Source organism: Carcharodon carcharias, chromosome 1 (genome assembly GCF_017639515.1).
Source record: "Carcharodon carcharias isolate sCarCar2 chromosome 1, sCarCar2.pri, whole genome shotgun sequence".
Lineage (NCBI taxonomy): Eukaryota > Metazoa > Chordata > Chondrichthyes > Lamniformes > Lamnidae > Carcharodon > Carcharodon carcharias.
In genome coordinates, this window is record NC_054467.1 from 34993417 (window position 1) to 35013521 (window position 20105).

The 20105-nt window shown below is 43.4% G+C and overlaps 1 protein-coding gene across 1 annotated transcript in view; it reads right to left on the minus strand.

Moving 5' to 3' along the window:
• Positions 1–20105, minus strand: part of LOC121280723 (probable protein S-acyltransferase 23) — a 171180-nt gene that overhangs the window by 42752 nt on the left and 108323 nt on the right. The window contains exons 6-7 of the mRNA XM_041192851.1: positions 14284–14380; positions 12870–13022 (exon numbers count right to left, since the gene is read on the minus strand). Coding sequence (XP_041048785.1) covers positions 12870–13022; positions 14284–14380 — 250 coding nt within the window. The remainder of the gene's footprint in view (positions 1–12869; positions 13023–14283; positions 14381–20105) is intronic.

Consider the following 20105-nt stretch of genomic DNA (forward strand, 5'->3'; position numbering starts at 1 on the left):
TCCCAGTTTCTGTTTCAGGGGCTGATGGGCCCGATTTTAGCCCACAGCTTTTCCCGCAGAGTGAAAATCTCACTATTTGTGGTACATTTTTACCAAGGTGGATCAGTGAGTCGGGAAATTTCGTGATTCGAGGTACCCACCTCAGTAGCTAAAACCTGGCCCTTATGTCATCTACAAACATTCTGCCTCGATTCTGCCTCCAAATCATTAATACATATGATGAATCTAAGGTCCTAGCACAGATTCCAGGGTAACACTACTTGTCAAATTTCACCAAACAAACAAACATTATTTCATTTCTACTCTGTCTCTTACTTCACAATCAATTACCAATCCATGTAGTAAGATTGCTGCAATTCCTAGCACTTTATTTTTGCTAAAAATTGCTTTATCAAATGCCTTCTGGAAATTGAAAAAAGCCAATATCCTTTGAAACTCCCTTGTTCGCTATGCTCTTGACTGCCTCAAAAAAAACTTGTTAGTCAGATTTGGCCTTCCTTGCAATTATTTAAAAAAAAGCATTCTGCACTTATAGAATATGAATGTATTTCATGCCTTGGATTGGGGTGGGGGAGCTGCATAAATAAAATGAGAAAATTTAAACCTTGTCATTTTGTCAGGAGGCTTGGACCAACTCTGAGTCAGAAGCTCTGAGGAGATATATCTGGCAAACTTGTGTATTAGGAATCACAGCAAATGCTCTGCTGCTGCTGACTTGAGAACTGAAGGACAGCAACACCTTCACAGGAATGACAGCAATAAAAAAGACAAAATAGCTACTGAATAATTCACTAAATAATTTAAAATCGACATTTGTAAACTTATATATGATCAATTGGATTTATAATGATGGATTTAGAATAATTATTCATAATTTCATCAAAGCAAACAGAAATGCTGGTGTGGTGTGAGAGCTTAAATGTGATGGAGTGGATGTTAGGTGTAAACAGTGAACCAGAAATCCATTGGAGTAAATTATAGTCCACAAATGGTTTGCATGATGGACTGAGGTTTGTGGTTTCTGGGAATGGCAGATTCTCAAGGGGCCTTTATATTATGGTCCATAATATGGTTCTCTGTTCTATTGTGATTCAATTACTTGAAGCAAATTGCATTAAAAGATTGTCGTGAAATACGGGATCTGAATTCTCTCCCATTGTTGGGAGTTTTGGATGCTTCTGGGGGGAAGGGCTACTGGTTAGTGATTAACTGTAGGTTGCTACTGAACAACAGCATAACACAAATAATAGATTATAAAGGTCATGATTTGGTTCTAAAGGCTGAAAACACTATGGGTTTATACTTCAGATAAATCCAGAAGTATGGAAATAGACTTAAAAATAAACCCCTAGACTTTGTAGGATTGCGCTGTACTGTTATGTAGCTATGTTCTGTTCGGCCCTGTAACTCTGATGGGTGGCCTTTAACTTTGTTTTTATTGTAAATAGTTTTTGATTACTAATAAAATTAATTCAATAAAAAGTAAAATTGAATTTTAAAGATCATATAATAAACAATTTGTGCTTAAGTTTGGAGCTTCCCATAATTCTTGTACCGATTGAAAGTTGATCATTTAAAATGTTCCTTTAAGATACATTTTAAATAAGACCCAATTTGAAGTATTGTATCATCACCAGGTCAGAGGTTTGACTCATGGTTTGCATAGAGTTATTTGGTCTCATATCAGCTTAGCAGGTGACAACTGGTCTCAAGGCCCTGAGCTGGGGAGGGGAGAAATCCAGTCAAGCCACCTGCTCCTGATCTCAGTCTAATAATATGGGCATTAAAATGTGCATGTGTGGACGGTGACAGCTGATCATCTTTGCTGTGATGCCTGCCACAGTCAAATAGCCTATGACTCTTACTTTTGGGGCACATACATGAATATTGGCCAGTATCCAGAGGGTTGTGGAAATTTACCCCAACAAGATCTCAACATATTCTTCAGAAGGGAAAAACTTGAAAACATTGACAGGTTCAGATGCTTTATGAGATGTTTTGCACTGATGCTAGAATTTTCAAGGAGTTGAAAATAGCTGAACTCAATGCACTATTGTCCTGAATCCATATACTAGGTCCTTATGACTCTTCAAATGTATGTTTGGAAAATAAGACATGTGTATACAAATAACGTGGTGCCAGCTTGGAAAGTAAAAATGATTTAATATCAACCTGAAATAGTAAATTTTGCAGTGTTAAATTTGAGAATTGACATGTGAAACTCTTCAATCACTGAACTTACGGACTGAAAAATGAAACTGCAACTTTACTGTATTTTTTATTTGGTACTAAGCTGTTACTGTAGCCTGAAACTGTTAAGATACAATTTCTGCAGTTTTCACAATGAGGGTGAATGAGTTTAATTGGTATTTACTAGTCAGGTTGACTCATTCATTTGAGCTGCAATGACATTTGAGAATCCATTATTAAAGATCTTTATAGAACATCAAGGTTGAGCTGTATGAGACAGACTGGCACCAAATGATCCTTAAATGAGTGTTAAAGACCCTTAGAAGTGAAATACTGGGTCATCATCCAGCTACATTTCTATCTGGTATGTTTGCAGACATCAGCAATATTTTACTGCTATTCAAAATATAAAATTATAAAGTTTATATATTCTTTTTATATTTGATATTTTCATTAGCTAGTTGTCTACTTGACAATTGTCTAATTGTATTTTTAATCTCTTTCCTCAGTTCATCGTATTCTGATTTGTCATTCTCTTTTTATTGTTTACATCCTTTGCTTATGCCTTTTTCTACAGATTCACCTCTATCCTGAAGTCTTTACTTTTCTATGACATCACAACCTTGACCTGCTTGTTCTTATTTTTCATGGAATATATTTCTCCTGAACTCTATTGAGCTCCCTTTTAGATATCGCCTACTGTTGTTCTAATTTTTTTGTCTGTTAATAGTTTTCTCCTTTATTTTCCTTAGCTTTTCCCTTTGCGATTCCGGTACATTTCACCATTGAGCTTTGGCATCTGCAAAGCCACATGCATGGTATCTATGATTCCTTGCGCCATGGAGAAGCCTTATGTCCTGGCAGAGTCATGAACCTGCTCCTCCTGCTTCTGTCTGTTTAGAGAGAAGTTAGTGAAGTCCTCTCTCCTGACATACAGAGCCTCTGTGACCTCCCAGATGCAGTGACGGATGGTGAACTGTGAAATGTTTGCTCTGTTGTCTGCTCTGGCCTGGAACTGTTGAAAATATTCAGGGGCATGATCATCTTGATGGCTGCTGGCAGCACGTCATTGTCCTGTTCTGAAGCTGTATGTCTGGCTCCAAAGGGTAACACATTTCTTGACTACATACTTGATAAAACACAGCCACCAAAAACACTGCTACTGGCCTAAGTCCAAGTAGGAGAAGTGCTCCCTGAAGACCCTGGGTGGGTAAGGTCTCCTGCCAAGAGCCTGTTTCATTTTCTCTCTTAAGAGCAGCTTGTCTTCTCTACTGCCTCTGCTCCAGCCCAAGGAGAACTGCAAATGTAGCCCCATAACTGGGAGCAAGCAATGTACTCAGAGGCCTTTTAGAAACACACAATGCAAACCCAATGTCCCTGCAGACTTAATCAACTTTTTACAACTCCACCAACAACCCATTACTTAATTCCATTAACTCAACAAGAGCAAGTAGATAATAAAAAGAATAAAAGAATAATAAAAATAATAATAAAAAATAAATAAAAAGAAACTAACCTGCAAGTTGGACAGTGATGCCTTTAAATAGGACTGGTAGGGAATTCCCTCATGCTGCTGAATCCATGATCCAGAGCTAATGTTGAAGAAAGAGATTTAACTGGAGCAGGGGTTCAAAATTGCAGGTGTCAAAGCAGCGTTAGACCTTGATTGATGGCGTGACCTTCCCACTCTGCATACTGACAGCCTGACAGCTCAAGCAGCCAACACAAAGATTCTCAACAGCATGTTCAGTGCGGAGCATACTGTAAGTGGTCAGAGGCGACACTAATGCCAGAGCTACTTGTGCCAGGGTGTTGAATTTTGCTGCCATGGTGTTTTGTTTCTGATTTACACAGCTTTTTAAAAATATTTGTTATTGGGATGTGAGCATTGTTGCCAAGTCCAGCATTTATTGCCCATCCCTAATTGTTCATAAGATCATAAGACATAGGAGCAGGAGTAGGCCATTCAGCTTATCAAGCCTGCTCCACCATTCAGTAAGATCATGTCTGATCTGATTTTAGCCTTAACTCCACTTTTCCGCCTATCCCCCATAATCCTTGATGCTCTTGTCAATCAAAAATCTCTCTAGCCAGCCTTGAATATATTCAATGACCCAGCGTCCAATGCTCTCTGCAGAAGAGAATTCCAAAAACTAACAACCCTCTAAGAGAAGAAATTCCTCCTCATCTCTGTCTTAAATGGGAAATGCCTTATTTTTAAACCGTGCCCCCAGTTCTAGAATCCTCCACAAGAGTTAACATCCTCTCAGCATCTATCCTTTTAAGCCCCCTCAGAATCTTGTATGTATCAATAAAATCACCTCTTATTCTTCTAAATTCCAATCAGTATAGGCCCAACATTTCTCATAAGACAACACTTTCATCCCAGGAATCAGTCTAGTGAACCTTCTCTGAAGGTTCTAATGTAAGTATATCCTTCCTTAACTAAGGAGATCAAAACTGTACACCATACTCCAGGTGTGGTCTCACCAATAACCTGTACAATTGTAGCAAGACTTCCCTACTTTTATACTTCATTCCCATTGCAATAAAGGCCAACATTCCATTTGCCTTCCCAGTTACTTGCTGTAACTGCTTTTTGTGATTCATGTACATGGACACCCAGATCCCTTTATACTGCAGCATTCTGCAGTCTCTCTACATTTAAATAATATTCTGCTTTTATACTCTACCTGCCAAAGTGGACAACCTTGCATTTTCCCACATTATACTCCACCTGCCAAATTTTTGCCCACTCACTTAATCTATCTATATTGTTTTGCAGATTTTTTGTATCCTTCTCACAACTTACTTTCCTACTTATCTTTGTATCACCAGCAAATCTGGCTACAATAAAATTCATTAATATCAATCGTAAATAATTGAGGCCCCAGCACTGATCTCTTTGGCACTCCACTAGTTACAGTTTGCCACCTGAAAATGACCCATTTATCCTCACTTTGTTTCCTATTAGTTAGCCAGTCCTCTACCCATGCTAACATATCATCCCCAAAACCATGAGCATTTATCTTTTGCAGTAATGTTTTATGTGTCATCTTAGTGAATGCCTTTTGGAAATCTAACTACATCTACTGATTCTCCTTTATCCACTTTGCTTGTTACATCCTCAAAGAGCTCTAATAAATTTGTCAAACGTGATTTCCCTTCCACAAAACTATGTTGAGACTGCCTGGTTTTATTATGATTTCCTAAATGTCCTGCTACTTGAACAGAGTGGCTTGCTAGGCCATTTCAGAAGGCAGTTAAGAGTCAACCACATTGTTGTGGGTCTGGGATTACATGTAGGCAAGAACAGCGGATTTCCTCCCATGAAGGATATTAGTGAACCAGATGGGCTTTTATGACAATCTGGCAGTTTCATGGTCACCACTACTGAGACCAGCATTTTATTCCAGATTTATTAATTAATTGAATTTAAATTCCCTCTGATGCCATGCTGGGATTTGAACTCATGTATAAAAACAAAAAACTGCGGATGCTGGAAATCCAAAGCAATCCGCAAGCATGACCCAGACCTCCCTGTCACTTGCCATTTCAACACTCCACCCTGCTCTCTTGCCCACGTCTGTCCTTGGCTTGCTGCATTGTTCCAGTGAAGCTCAATGCAAACTGGAGGAACAGCATCTCATCTGACGACTAGGCACTTTACAGCCTTCCGGACTGAATATTGAGTTCAACAATTTTAGATCTTGAACTTTCTCCTCCATCCCCACCCCTTTGCTGTTTCTTCCCCCTCCTTTTTGTTTTTTTCCAATAATTTATATAGATATTTTCTTTTCCCACCTATTTCCATTATTTTTAAATGTATTTCCACCATTGTTTATTTTAACCTTTTAGTATTCCCCCACCCCCACTAGAGCTATCTGTACCTTATCTGTCCTGTCTTATAATCTTAATTAGCACATTCCTTTAGATAATATCACCACCTTCAACACCTCTTTGTTCTTTTGTTTGTGACAGCTTTTGGTTATCTCCACCTATCATTGGCTGCTTGTCCCAACAAAATCCACCCCCCCCCTTTAAACCAGCTAATATTTCACCTCTTTCCTAACTTTACTTAGTTCTGTTGAAGGGTCATGAGGACGCGAAACGGCAACTGTACTCTTCTCCGCCAATGCTGCCAGACCTGCTGAGTTTTTCCAGGTATTTCTGTTTCTGTTTTTGTTTTGAACTCATGTCTCTGAAGCATCAGTCCAGACCTCTGGGTTACTTGTCCAGTAACATTACCACTATGCTTCCAGCTCCACCACTCACTGGTTTGCTGACTCCTCAGGCTTTATTGATTTTTTCCATAAGCCTTTAGCAGCTCCTCATTAGAAGCTATTAACCTGCTTCTTCATATGTGATTTACATGTTGCATACCGTTTGCATATGTTTTGTTTCCACTTTATGTATGGTAAGCTGAAGTTAACTGCAAGAGATTTACACACACATATGCTGTGGCAGTATACAGGCAAACTACACAGTAGGTGCAACATTTGTATGTTAACATTTCTCCTGCAGTGTTGTTCACAGTGAATCTGAGGTTATTTTATAGGAAGGGGCACAGGGGTAGGATGTATGGGTTGCATTCGGAATTGCATAGAAAGATGTTATAAGAGGTCACTTCAGAGGCTGTAAAATATTTATTTTATTAATTGGTTCCTGGAAATCAGGTATTTTCCTCACCGACTACAGGTAGATAAATATATACCACGGTTAAATAAGTCCGTGTTAGCATATAAATTTAAGATAGAACTCTTTATTGTTTATTTTTTCAATTATATGTATGGTAATAGCAAGAAATGCATAAAACTTCGGATAAAACTACTTAATCTTTCCTTTGTTGCAAAATATCTATGGCATTGTACCGAGCGTTACTAAATGGTTCTGCCTTCACCATTGGCGGGATTTTCCGGCCCTGTTGCAGGTGGGACCCGCCGCGGGCGAAGCAGTGCCCCAGCCAGAAGCCCTTTAACTCGCGGCGGGACCAGAAGATCGCGGCAGTAGGGCGGGTGCAGAAAATCCCGCTGCATGACTTTTAATCAGCACATCCCTGCTAGATCATACAATGCCTAAGTTCAAAATTGAAAGTTTTGTCACATGCAGAATATATTGAATATAGGAACAATATTTTTTTTCAGGAAAATACCCCAGTGAAAAATTGAAAAAGCTCATGTTTTACCTTGTTTTCATGTTTTATAGAAAAAAAAACAAATTGCAGGTAATTTTCGCCTTCCTGGGTGGGGAGTAATCAGGCAATCTGATGGAATGAATTGCTTTGCTGCATCTCCCATGCCATTGCTCATGATATACTGTTTCGGAAGGACTGAAGTATTATCCTCTATAACGTGGCACGTATTACTTTGTTTCTAAGGTAGAGCTATATCCTTTTAAGCCTGCACAGTCAGATTGTTCCGTAATCACTGGCCCAGGCCAAAATGTAATCATTTTTGCCCAAAAGATCGTCCCAGATTTGCACTAATGCAGTAGCAGGCGGGAAAAAGTACGTTTGACCTGTTGGCCATAATGGTGGCTTTTCACGCTGTATCATCCCAATCCCGCCTCATTAATCCCAGGAAACACACCATTTCGATGGCGGGCAGCCTCCGAATCGTCCGCCACACCATCATCTTGCCGCTTCCTCAGGCTGGGCGCCATATTTAAAGTGCAGCCACGCACAAACCTCTCAATGCTCGTAGCCCAGGACTGCTGCACAGAAGGCATGGTCCCGAAAGGCAAGAAGACAGCAGCCTCCCGGTTTAATGATGCGTCCCTCGAGTGCCTTTTGGACACCATGGAGGCCCTCCGTCATGTCCTCTACCCAGCTCTGGCCCCAGGAGGAGCAGCAAAATTACCAATCTGGTTTTGGAGGAGGTGGCAGCAGTCGTCAATGCCAGCAACTTGCAAAAGAGGGCAGCCATCCAGTGCCATAAGAATATGAATGATCTCCTCCATTCTGCCAGGGTAAGTCACTCTTCTCGTCACTCTCAACCCACACACTCACAAACCCATCACACATCCACAGTGCCCTCGCTCACTGTCAGTTCAAGGAACATCACCATTCACTCTCTCACAAGCACCTTCATTGTCCTCATCCCATCCATGGAACCACTCACCACTCACACATGCCAGGCATACTTAACATCAGGCCTGGCATGTGTCCCGCTTACACTCTCTCCACCTGTATTCATGCAGGACAAGCTGACACACAATAAGAGGGAGAGGTCGCAGACTAGTGGAGGAATGCCCGACATCAAGGTCCTAACAGACTTTGAAAATCGAATCATCCAGCTGGCTGGCAAAGGTCTGGACCAGTCCTGTGCTGACGGTGAGGTCAGTGGTGCTCAACCAGGTGAGGATCCAGCAACATCCATCAGGCAACCATGCTGTGACTGATGTGTCCTGTTTCACAGGCCACTGCCATGCACTAATTATCTCTCCTTGCTTTCGCAGGCACATCTAAAAAACAGCCAAGAGAATCCATGGCCCAGGGCCTCCAAAAAAGCCCTGAAGACAACTCAGAAGAGGAATCTGATGATACCCCCATTGAAGACCCATCACAATGCTCACCCACATCCTCCACCAGTGCAGAGACACACGCTTGATGGGACCTAGTTCTTGAGTAGCCTTGGGACCACAATCTGGTGAGCACATCGCACTGTCTGATCCACAGCATTAGCTGCAGGAACTTCCCAGGTTTCCAGCCCACGGGCACCCATAGACAGAAGGATCAGCAGGTGCGCATTCCAAGTGACTCTGGGAGTGTCTGGCCCACCCAAATCCCCTTTTTTTGTGACCCCAGCAGCTCCAGTTCCACAGGTCGAGGAGGGTGCCACTGCCACACAGCAGGACCCCGAAAGCAGGCTGGGGCCCTCCATGTCTCAGTCCTCCAGAGGACACCAGCCAAGGTCATTACAGACAAGGCACTGCAGTCAGCAGGCTGCCTCCACCTCCACTGCGGATGTCTGGGGAGCACCAAGATGTAGCGGCAGGGCTAGGAAGGTTAAGAAGATGTAGCTGCACAGCCTGGGCATGGGTGCTAATCACTTGTACATAATGTTCACTATTGTAAATAAGCTCCCAAGATGTCTCCCTGCCTATGGCTCCTTGTTCTGATAAGTAGATGTGAAACCTTGGTTCCTGCGCAAGATAAAGGCAGGTGTCCCTGTCCAGGGCCTTTTCCTGTGCAGTGTGTAACTTTCAGACCAAAATGATGGTCTGGCTTCATATTCACTGGACACATTACTGATACCTGCACCTCGATGGTGCTTGTCATTGCTGGCAGAATGTTGTGGGCAGGTGTCACAGAGTTCCATCATTCTCTCTGTGTGCTCTCAGTACCTTTGAGGTGGGGGCTGGCCTCCCATCTCTTCAGCATCTGTGACCGGTGACACTGTGCTCCTGAAGGGGTGAGGTACTGAAGGCTGACAAAAGATCAGGTGCATTTAAAATTTCACCACTGCACCTCCATGATATGACCCTGATCACAGAGCGCAAGCAAGCTGCCCTCAGTCAGACAGGAGTCAGGCATTCATGTAGGCAATGTGAAGATCTGTGGAGTGTCCTCACTGCATGTCATCATCATCCTCTTGGAATCTAGCAACTATTAGGGCCTCTGCTGTGGATCCATGACAGGAGCCTTATCACAGAGAGTATGTGTGCAGCCATCAACCAGACTGGAGTTAAACATTCAGGGATGCAACGTGAGGATCTATGGTGTCTCCTCGGTACATGTCATCATCATCCTCTATGAATCTAGCAGTTATCAGAACCTCCCAAGCGCGCCTGCCTCGTCTGGCCAGTGCGATGGCTTCATTATCGCCATCCTCACCTTCATTGTATCTTCGAGTCTCGTTGTACCTTTGCTGTGCTGCAGCCTGAGGCTGCTGTACGGGTGTCATCAGCTGTGTCCTCTGCGGGTACCCCCTGTCCCCAAGGAGCCATCCCTGCAGCCACTGTGGACCTTAGAAGATGTCAGGGATCTGTGACCTATTGGGGATGTAGGAGTCATGGACACTGCCTGAAAATCATGCGCAGACCTGCAGGATGCGTTTGTGTCGCACACCAGCTGAACATTCAGCGAGTGGAAGCCTTTGTGGTTGACATAGTTGACCACTTGTTGCCACGGAGATCTGAGAGTAAGTGCAGTTGATGGCACCCTGCACCTGTGGAAAACCTGAGATCGGGACAAATCCCAGCGCTCTTGTATCCTGGCTTTCCCAGTCCCGGGCAAAATGCACAGTTGTGTGCCTTCGTGAAGATGGCATCCATGACCTCACGGATGCATTTGTGGCTGGTGGTTTGCAATATCCCACAGAGGTCACCTGTGGAATCCTGAAAGGAGCCACTGGCATAGAAATTGAGTGCTGCAGCCACTGGCAGTGGATGCCCTCTATGTCCCCTAGGCACCAAATCCTGCAGCAGGTGGCAGAGGTGACCAACCAATTTCCTGGACATATGCAGTCTTTGGCCACACTGGTTCTCGGTCATCTGCAGAAATGAAAGGCGACGCCTAAAGACCCTGGGTCTAGCTAGGTACTGACCAATGACAGCTCGCTGTGGCTCTTCAGCAGCGTGCATGGGAGCCCCATCTTCCTGAGGGTGCTGCTTCTCCCTCTGGCCAGCCAGGCACCTCCGTCACTCTCCTCCTTCATCTCCGCTCTCTGTAAGCCAACGAGTCATACAGCTAGGACACCAAGCTCCACGCTTCTAATATACTCCTCCTGTAGGATGAAAGAGAGAGACGTGGGTTAGCTCGGGTGTTCTAAGAACCTCTCTTGGTTAAGTCTGAAGGCCCGTTAATGCATGCAAGAGAGTGCTGGCCAACACTTGGATGGCCAGAGTTTAGTGCGCTGCACAGCTGCCCGAAACCCCACCAAACTTCACCCCACTCCACCTGACTGATTGGCGGCAGCTTTGCTCACTGGACTGCATGCTGTGCTCTCAGCTCAGGCGCAGGCATTCTCCTAACCCACACTGCAAGGCTGCACTGTTAGCTTGAACCATTGGGGGTATTGGTCCAAACCTGGAAGATGACATTGCAAGGGGCTGTGATTCCTCCACCAGTGACTGCTCCATGGCCAGCTTTGAATAGATTGTACAACTTGCGCAGTTGTCCAATTGTCCTGCAGTCCACTAAAACACTCATTAGTTTGCTGTCTGTGCTCAAGGGGTGAAGAGCTCCGGAGTATTTGGTGGCACTTTCAGGTCTCTGCGTTGCTTGAGTAGGCAGATAAGCTAGGGGACCAACTCCAAGCATGTCAATGTGCCAGCACCTGAACTGCCTCAGCTGTTGAGGAATAGTCACTTTATACAAGGTTTCCCTAATGCGTGGCCATTTCCCTCCCCCAACTCCTGCATGTGCTTAGGCACTACCATTAACTGCAGTGCAGCCCTTGCCCCCCCATCCCCAACTCGCCTCAACTGCAGTGCAGTCCTTGCCCCCCCCAACTCACCTCAATCGCAGGGCAGTCCTTGCCCCCACCAACTCGCCTCACAGGGAAACCCTCGCCCAGGCACTGCACTGTCAGCCAGCCACCTTGCCTGTGATCTTGCCTGAATGTGTGGCGAGGCAACCTTGAAGTCCAACAGACGACTCTTGCAAGCGCTATACGACATTACTGTGCACTCACCTCCGAGTTCCCCTCGAAGTGTACTTAAAATCACAAACCGTGACATTCCTTGGATATAAACAGTTGGTGAAGACAGCCCTGGGAATTCTCTGCAAGATACAATTTCCTTGGCACCGAAGAAAGGTGCATGCCCTATAAATGCTGTTGTGAAACACATTGGCATGATTTGCACTCGGGTGCTCCAGCAAGGTGGGATGATTCCGGTGAGCTGGGCTTGTTATGATACGCAGATGTATTACAATGAAGTTCCCAAAGCCCGAATGCAGGAAATGCAGCCTGCTATTGACAGGCGGAGCAGACGATTGCAAGCATGTTTCACGATGGCATGAAACTGATTTTTGGCCTTCCCACCAAATTGTCCGCTCATGCCCGCCATGATGCCAGCCATCAATGGGAGCGGACGATTCCACCCATAGATTGGAAAGTGTTTGTAAATTGTGAGATGTAGCCAGCATGAAGTTACTGACTTTCTTTCCCTTTTTAAGAAGTATAATTCGGCAGGCCAACCATGGTAAATTGAATGATTTGTTGTTTTAAAACAATAGCAATATTACACAATGGAATTCACAATGTTAGTACCTGGATTTAAGTTGCCTGCAATTTTTAGTTCACAAAGTTTAATTGTAATAACTAAACATATCCCAAGGTTGCTCAGAATATATTGTTGTTTGGCCAGGGAGCTTTGGAAGTTGTGTGTTGGCTCAGATTCAGGTTGCAGCTGAGAATCAATCAGAATTTTAAGATTTGTTTTCACCAGCCAGAAAGTGAGATTCATTTTACATTTTGAATAATAGATGTATCAATACTTAACTCACCCCCTCCCCATCACTTTCATATTGCACCAAACATAATTACTGAAAATATAAAATATGCTTCATATATTTACAGAAAACTTGCTTCTGGTCTGCGTGGATACAGATATTTACTGTACTTAAAATCACAAACCGTGACATTCCTTGGATATAAACAGTTGGTGAAGACAGCCCTGGAAATTCCCTGCAAGATACAATTTCCTTGGCACCGAAGAAAGGTTGGGAGTTATACCTGCTTAAGAGCATGATCGTATTCTTCACTGTCTCTCAGAAGGAAACCAGGATCCATCAGGGAAGCTTTTAGAAATAGATACCACATCAGTGCATTGCTGATCAAGAAGGTGATATGGAAGCTCAATAGCCTGTTGAAGGAGATCGAGACAATCTGTGCAATAGAATAGACAGCAACTGAAGTCATTAGTGACAGAGTAATGAATTTGTCTTGGATAGGTATGTAATCTAATACCTACCGCATTGTCTTTTGGACAGACTGAGAGACTTTCCAATCCAGGATAGAGAAAAAAATATATTTTTGTGGGATTAAAATTATAAAGTGGTGTAGTTCATATTTTCTATGTGTATTGATGATTTAATATCTATTCTAACAATTACTTTTCCATTCGCAGGATCTCTGTCAATTTTTATTAATTATAAAAGACATTGGTTTGACAGGTCAGTAAAATGTGGATAAATTTTGACTTAGACCATAGGTTAAATCTACAGAAGAGCTCAACTGGATCTTTATCCTAATTTTTAATTGCAATATTTTATTGACGTGCAAGTCATATAGAATAATGTCCTGCATAATTGCTGAAGAGATTATAGCAGGACAGGTTTCAGAAGCGCATTATCACACAAGGTTGGGAAGAAACATTTGAGTTGGGCATCGAATGAGTACATATCACCAGTTGGAAGGCCAAAACCATCTTCAGGTTCGAGGTTCATTAACAATGTTTTGGTGAACTGTACAGGTCAAATGTGAGATCTGCTACAGCTTACTAGCCTGTTCAGGAGCACAATCAACCGTCTACTATACAGTCAACTAACAGGTAAGGGTTGGGATGGGTGACGGCTGGGGGTTACATTTCACTTTATTTTTTAAGTTTATGTAATTGAAATAGCTTAACATTTTTAGATTCTACACAAAACCCTTGTAGGAGGTGATTTTCATGAGGAATAGGAAAAGTGTTTAAAGTTGGTTGTGATCCCGGCTTCATGAATGAAGTATGAAACAGTCAAATCTGAAATACCATAAGCCATGTCACTGTATGAATCAAAATGTCTTTTCTACATAGCATATATCTTATTAGGTCTTGCTTCTTAATGTTTTATATATGGATAATTTCCTTCCTTATTTTAATTATGTGTAGCCTTGGCTTAGTGGTAGCATTCTTGCCTTTCAGCCATGGGTTCAAATCCCATTATTGATGATCATGTCAATATATTTAATTGACAACACTATACTGAGATATCCATGCCAATAGATCTAAGAGGCATTGGGAAGGAAACCTTCCAACGGTCACAGGTATTAGCAAAATATGATGTTGATCATATCATCTTGTATTAAAAAGCAATTTCTTGTAGGGTATTGAACACATTGCTGAACTCTAGCTGGCTGTCACTTTAGCATACCTACATTTACTGACCTGTGTAAAATAAGTAGGGTAACCCCATAACAGCAAACAGCCATAAAAGAAAAGAATCGGTCCTTTAGATTTTCCAGGTGGGCCAAAGACCAATGAACTGCAAAGAATTAGAGAAAGTGAATGAGATCACTGGCACTAAATGTAGAATTGACATTCTCTTGAACTGGGCTTTGAGGGATTGAATTTCTAGAAAAATGTATCTACAACAGTAAATATAGAGAATACACCTATGATTTTTTAAACTACCTTGAATAATACCTTGTTGAATGCTGTATTTACAAATACAGCAGCCAGTCCAGATCACAATGATAGCTAATTTGTTGTTTCCTGGTGAAGGCAGGAAACTGTAACTGGGGCCTGAATTTTCAGCCTGGCGGGTGGACCCCATCGGCGGGCCCGGGATTGGCCAGGAAACAGACCGCCGGCTGCGATTGGCCCCCGAGCTGAAACACGTGCTGAAAAGCTCAGCATTGCTGGGGTGGGGCGGGCGGGAGGATGGCAGACAATGATGTTATCGCGGGCGCAGGCCAACACTGACAGAAAGCTCCCTGGAGGCAGAGAGCTGCCTCAGGGAGCTGAAGACCTGAAAAAGCAAAAATAAAGGTTTCAAAAGCAGAAAAAAGTGTCTATGCATCATAATCAATCACCTAAAAATTGAGCTAATGAAAATGCTGTATGTGGAAATTTATTTATATTTTATTTCTTCATGGAAATCTGATCCTGCCCATGGATGAGGTTTGATGAAAATTGCAAAAGCTGTCTGGCTGATTCGCTCGTCCGCCAACCGTAAGGTTGGATGGGCAATGAAAAATCAGAGTCAACTGCACCATTAATGGGCTTAACTGCTCTCTTAATTGTTGGCGGGCGTGCTTCCAACTTTTGTGTGTGTCCGCCCACCGAAATATTGCGCGAGCACTGGAGAACATCCGGCCCCTCGCCTGACATCATTTTGCGCTATTTAACACCCTATTAGGTCGGGTGCGCGTCCACCCGTGAGGGATGGGGGTCCACCTGTAAGGGTCTGTTTCCATGGGAAACTGATTAAAGTCCTGATTTTCATATGGGGAGCCCTACATTGATAAGGAGATGTTTTCCTGTCTCATTAGAACCAGTGGGGGTGTGAATGGAAGTGGGTCAGATCCAATGTGGGTCTTATTTAGATTCTCCAAATGCAGCCACCACTGGGGTTGCTGGCTGCCTTGAAGAAGAGAACAATGGATTGTGCTAAAACCTTCCACTGATTCAAAGGGAGGTGAGATGACTCAAGAGAGCTGGAGACTAGAGGAAGGACTGCCCTTTGCTTAATTGACATGGACCTGAATATCATATTGGAAGCAGTGAGGGAGAGAAGGGAAGTCTTTTCCCCAGAGGTTAGCTGGAGGAGCCAACCATCTGAACTAAGCAGAAATGACTTGAGATTTCTACTGCTATGAGTGACAGAAGTGAGACAAGGAGAACTTGGATCCAGTGTGGAAAAAGGTTTAACAACCTCATATATTCCGGCAAAGTGACCTAACCCTCTGTACAAGTTTTAGGGCTTGCCCCCTCCAGCAGCCACAACACCTGAGGAGCCTCAGAGCGCCTGCTGGTCCTAAACATGGGAGGGGTGTATGCCAGAGCCATTACTGACCCCTCAGAATGGCTCACAGCCAGACAGCTGCTGAGGACCTGCCATCGCCACTAAGCATGCAGCTCCTACTGGATTGGGGTAGATGACATTGGACACAGAAGACAACAGTGCCTTATCCTGCTTTCTTTTGTCTTTTCAGGAGCAACGCACGCACAACACGAAGGAGAGGGCCCAGACGGGAGGATTGGTACTCTTCCTCCATCAACACTCATAGGCCAGGCTGCATTGGAGATGGTCATGATAGTGGATGAGGAGGCAATTGGGCCCGGTGAAACCAGAGCTCCCGGTGCACCTGGAGATTACAGAAGGCTAAATGCTCATTAATGGGGTGCAGAGCACTCCCACCTCATCCAACAGGGTGTTGTACACTGAAAAACATTGTGTAGCCTCAGCACTGCATAGGGTTTCCATTCTCCTAGGCTACTCAGAATAACAGAATCACACAGTGCAGAAGAGGCCCTTCGGCCCATCGAGTCTGCACCGACACGTGAGAAACACCTGACCTGCCTACCTAACCCCATTTACCAGCACTTGGCCCATAGCCTTGAATGTTATGACGTGTCAAGTGCTCATCCAGGTACTTTTAAAGGATGTGAGGCAACCCGCCTCCACCACCCTCCCAGGCAGTGCATTCCAGACCGTCACCACCCTCTGGGTAAAAAGGTTTTTCCTCACATCTCCCCTAAACCACCTGCTCCTCACCTTGAACTTCTTTCCCCTCGTGACTGATCCTTCACCTAAGGGGAACAGCTGCTCCCTATCCACCCTGTCCATGCCCCTCATATTGTACATGATCAGGTTGCCCCTCAGTCTTCTCTGCTCCAAAGAAAACAACCCAAGTCTATCCAACCTCTCTTCATAACTTAAAATGTTTTATCCCAGGCAACATCCTGGTGAATCTCCTCTGCACCCCCTCCAGTGTAATCACATCGTTCCTATAATGTGGCGACCAGAACTGCACACAGAACTCCAGCTGTGTCCTCACCAAGATTCTACACAACTCCAACATGATCTCCCTACTTTTGTAATCTACGCCTCGATTGATAAAAGCAAATGTCCCACATACCTTTTTCACCACCCCACTAACATGCCCCTCCGCCTTCAGAGATCTATGGACACAAACTCCAAGGTACCTTTGTTCTTCAGAACTTCCTAGTGTCATGCCATTCATTGAATATTTCCTGGTCAAATTACTCCTTCCAAAGTGTATCACCTCACACTTTTCAGGGTTAAATTCCATCTACCACTTATCTGCCCATTTGACCATCCTGTCTATATCTTCCTGTAGCCCAAGACAGTCAACCTCACTGTTAACCACCCATCTAGTCATCTTTTCTTGTGTCTCCCACAGGTGCTGATACCCAACTGAAGTCACCCTTTCCCTCGACCTTTGCAGTAAATGAGCTGCATGAGGCTGAAGAAGAACCACCATCACACCTTAAGAATGCACCATCCACCAGCGTAAATACTCTCACTTTGGTAGATCCTCACTTGTGTGTAGCTATGGTAGCACAAGATGACGATCACAGCACTATTGGGCATGAGGAGGTGCCAAAGGTTGAGGGAGCTATGGTCAGCACTCCTCAGAGCGTGGAAGACAGACATAGCCCTGCTCCAGTGGGCAAAGGTGCAGGGCCTCAGGAGTCACTGGAAAGATGGCTCAATCTTGAAATTCAGCAGGAGCTGTGCTCCGGCACATCAGAGTTCTCTGAGGCAGTTTGGGGGCTTTGGCAAAGGTTGGAGCAGTCCATCCAGCCATCAAGGCTCAGGACTATGTGTTTATGAGATTCTCCATTGAGAGAATGCTAACCTGTTAGAGAGCCATATGGGGCATCATTCTGAGTAGATGCAGGGACTGTGCACTGATGTCCATGAGATACATGAAATGCTGGGTAACATGGACTTGTCCAGCGCACTGATAGCACAGTGATCCTTGGAAGGGGATACAAGTGGTGCTCCAGCTTGCATGCTCCAGGAGGCATCCAGCATGCCTAGCAAGGGATAAGGATGCCATGAAGGAGGGTGAGGGTGCCACCTCTCACGAGGTCTTATCCTTGATCTCCTTGGCTCCTCTGACTGAGGACCCATCTGTTCAGCAGATTATCCTGGAAGGGCAAGGCATCTTAAAAATTTAGGCAACAAATGAAGCTAGTCATTCCATGCTGCTACTGTGCATTTTCCACTAACAGGATGCTGCCTTTAAGCCAAAAAGACATTGAGTAATGGGGTATATAAATTTTGTGATGCCAGGTATGTAGGCTGTATGTCCCAACAACTGGTGAGTCGTATCAAACAGCACATCTTCTTGGCTGTTCGCAGTTGTTAGAGCACTGACTGTACTCAACCAGCCTGTGTTTGCAAAACTCAGAACATAATGTTTAACATTACATGTGATTTTGCAATCGGACAGCACTTGTTGAATACTCCCAAGTGTGCTAAGAATTACACTAACAAGAATTATACTAAGATAACCAGTCAGACTCATAATGTAGCTCACTTACGCTTGCTAAAAGCTACATATATTCATGTGCAGGGACCTTTTCTCTGCAGGCAAAAGGAATATGTCCAGGCCTTGCATCTTTTTTGAATTAAACAAAAACATGTGGGAACAATAGTTTGCTGGTGCATTCTCATGGCAATGCTTTGACCAGAGTTGACTTGTCAACCAATCAGCACCCTTTTCTCATGCAGTATAAATTGTTGCTCCTTTTGAAATTTGACATTCTTGTCTCTGTATTGATGAGTGCAAGATAAAAAGCTTCAACATGTCTCTTTTTCCAGCAATACTCAAGTTCTGTACTACCAAGAGACCATCTAATACATTTGTCAGGCATGATTTCCCTTTCATAAAACCATGTTGACTCTGCCTGATTGCATTATGATTTTCTAAATGGCCAGCTACTACCTCTTTAATACTGGATTCTAGCATTTTCCCTATGACAGGTGTTAGGCTAACTGGCCTATAGAAAGAAGGAAACTGCATCCCTACTTTCTTGAACAGAGGTGTTACAACTGTGATTTTCCAATCCACTGGCACCTTTCCAGAATCTAAAGAATTTTGGGAGATTACAACTAATGCATCCACTAGCTCTGCAGCCACTTTTTTTAAGACCCTCAGAATCAGAACATCAGGTCCAGGGGACTTGTCAGTCTTAAGTGCCATTAATATTTCCATTACTTTATCTCTGATGATAGTGATTGTTTTAACTTTCTCCCTGCCTTATGCCTCTTGATTTTCAACTATTCTTGGGATGCTTTTTGTGTCTTCTACTGTGAAGACAAATACAAAATACAAAGCCTCTGCCATTTCTAAGTTTCCCATTATTAATTCCCCAGTCTCATCCTCTGAGGGACCAATGTTCACTTTAGCTATGCTTTTCCTCTTTATATATGTGTAGAAGCTTGCTGGTTCTTGCTGGTTCTCTCTCGTAATCTAATTTCTCCCTCAATTTTTTTAGTCATCCTTTACTGGTTTCTAAAATTCTCTAAATTTTCTGCCATAGAACCAATCTTAGCAGCATCATATGCCTTTTCTTTCAATTTGATACCACCCTTTGTTAGCCGTGAATGATACATCCTTCTGGTGGAGTCTTTCTTCCTTAACAAAATATATCTTTGTTGAGAGTTATGAAATATCTCCATAAATGTCTGCCACCGCATCTCCACCTTCTCATCTTTTAACCTATTTGCCCAGTCTACTTTAGCCAACTCTGTCTTCATACCCTTGTATGTTTAAGACACTAGTCATAGACCCACATTTCCCACACTCACACTTATTATGAAATTATGATTACTCTTGCCTAGAGGATTCTTAATTAATTCTGAGACATTACACATTACCAAGTCCCTGGTAGGTACTAGAACATATTTTTCTAAGAAACTAGCCCAAAAACACCCTTTGAACTCCAGCCTCCAGGCTATCAGTGCCAACGTGATTTCTCCAATCGATGTGAAGATTAAAGTCACCCACAATTATTACAGTACCTTTCTTGTAAACCCTGATTATTTCTTGATGTTTATTCTGTCCTACTGTGTAGCTACCATGAGAGAGCAGAGATACTACACCCACCAGTGACTTTTTTCCTTTGCTATTTCTTATCTCCACCCAAACTGATTCTAAATCCTGATCTTCTGAACCAAGATCATTTCATACTGTACTGATCTCATATTTTATTAACAGAGCTACCCTACC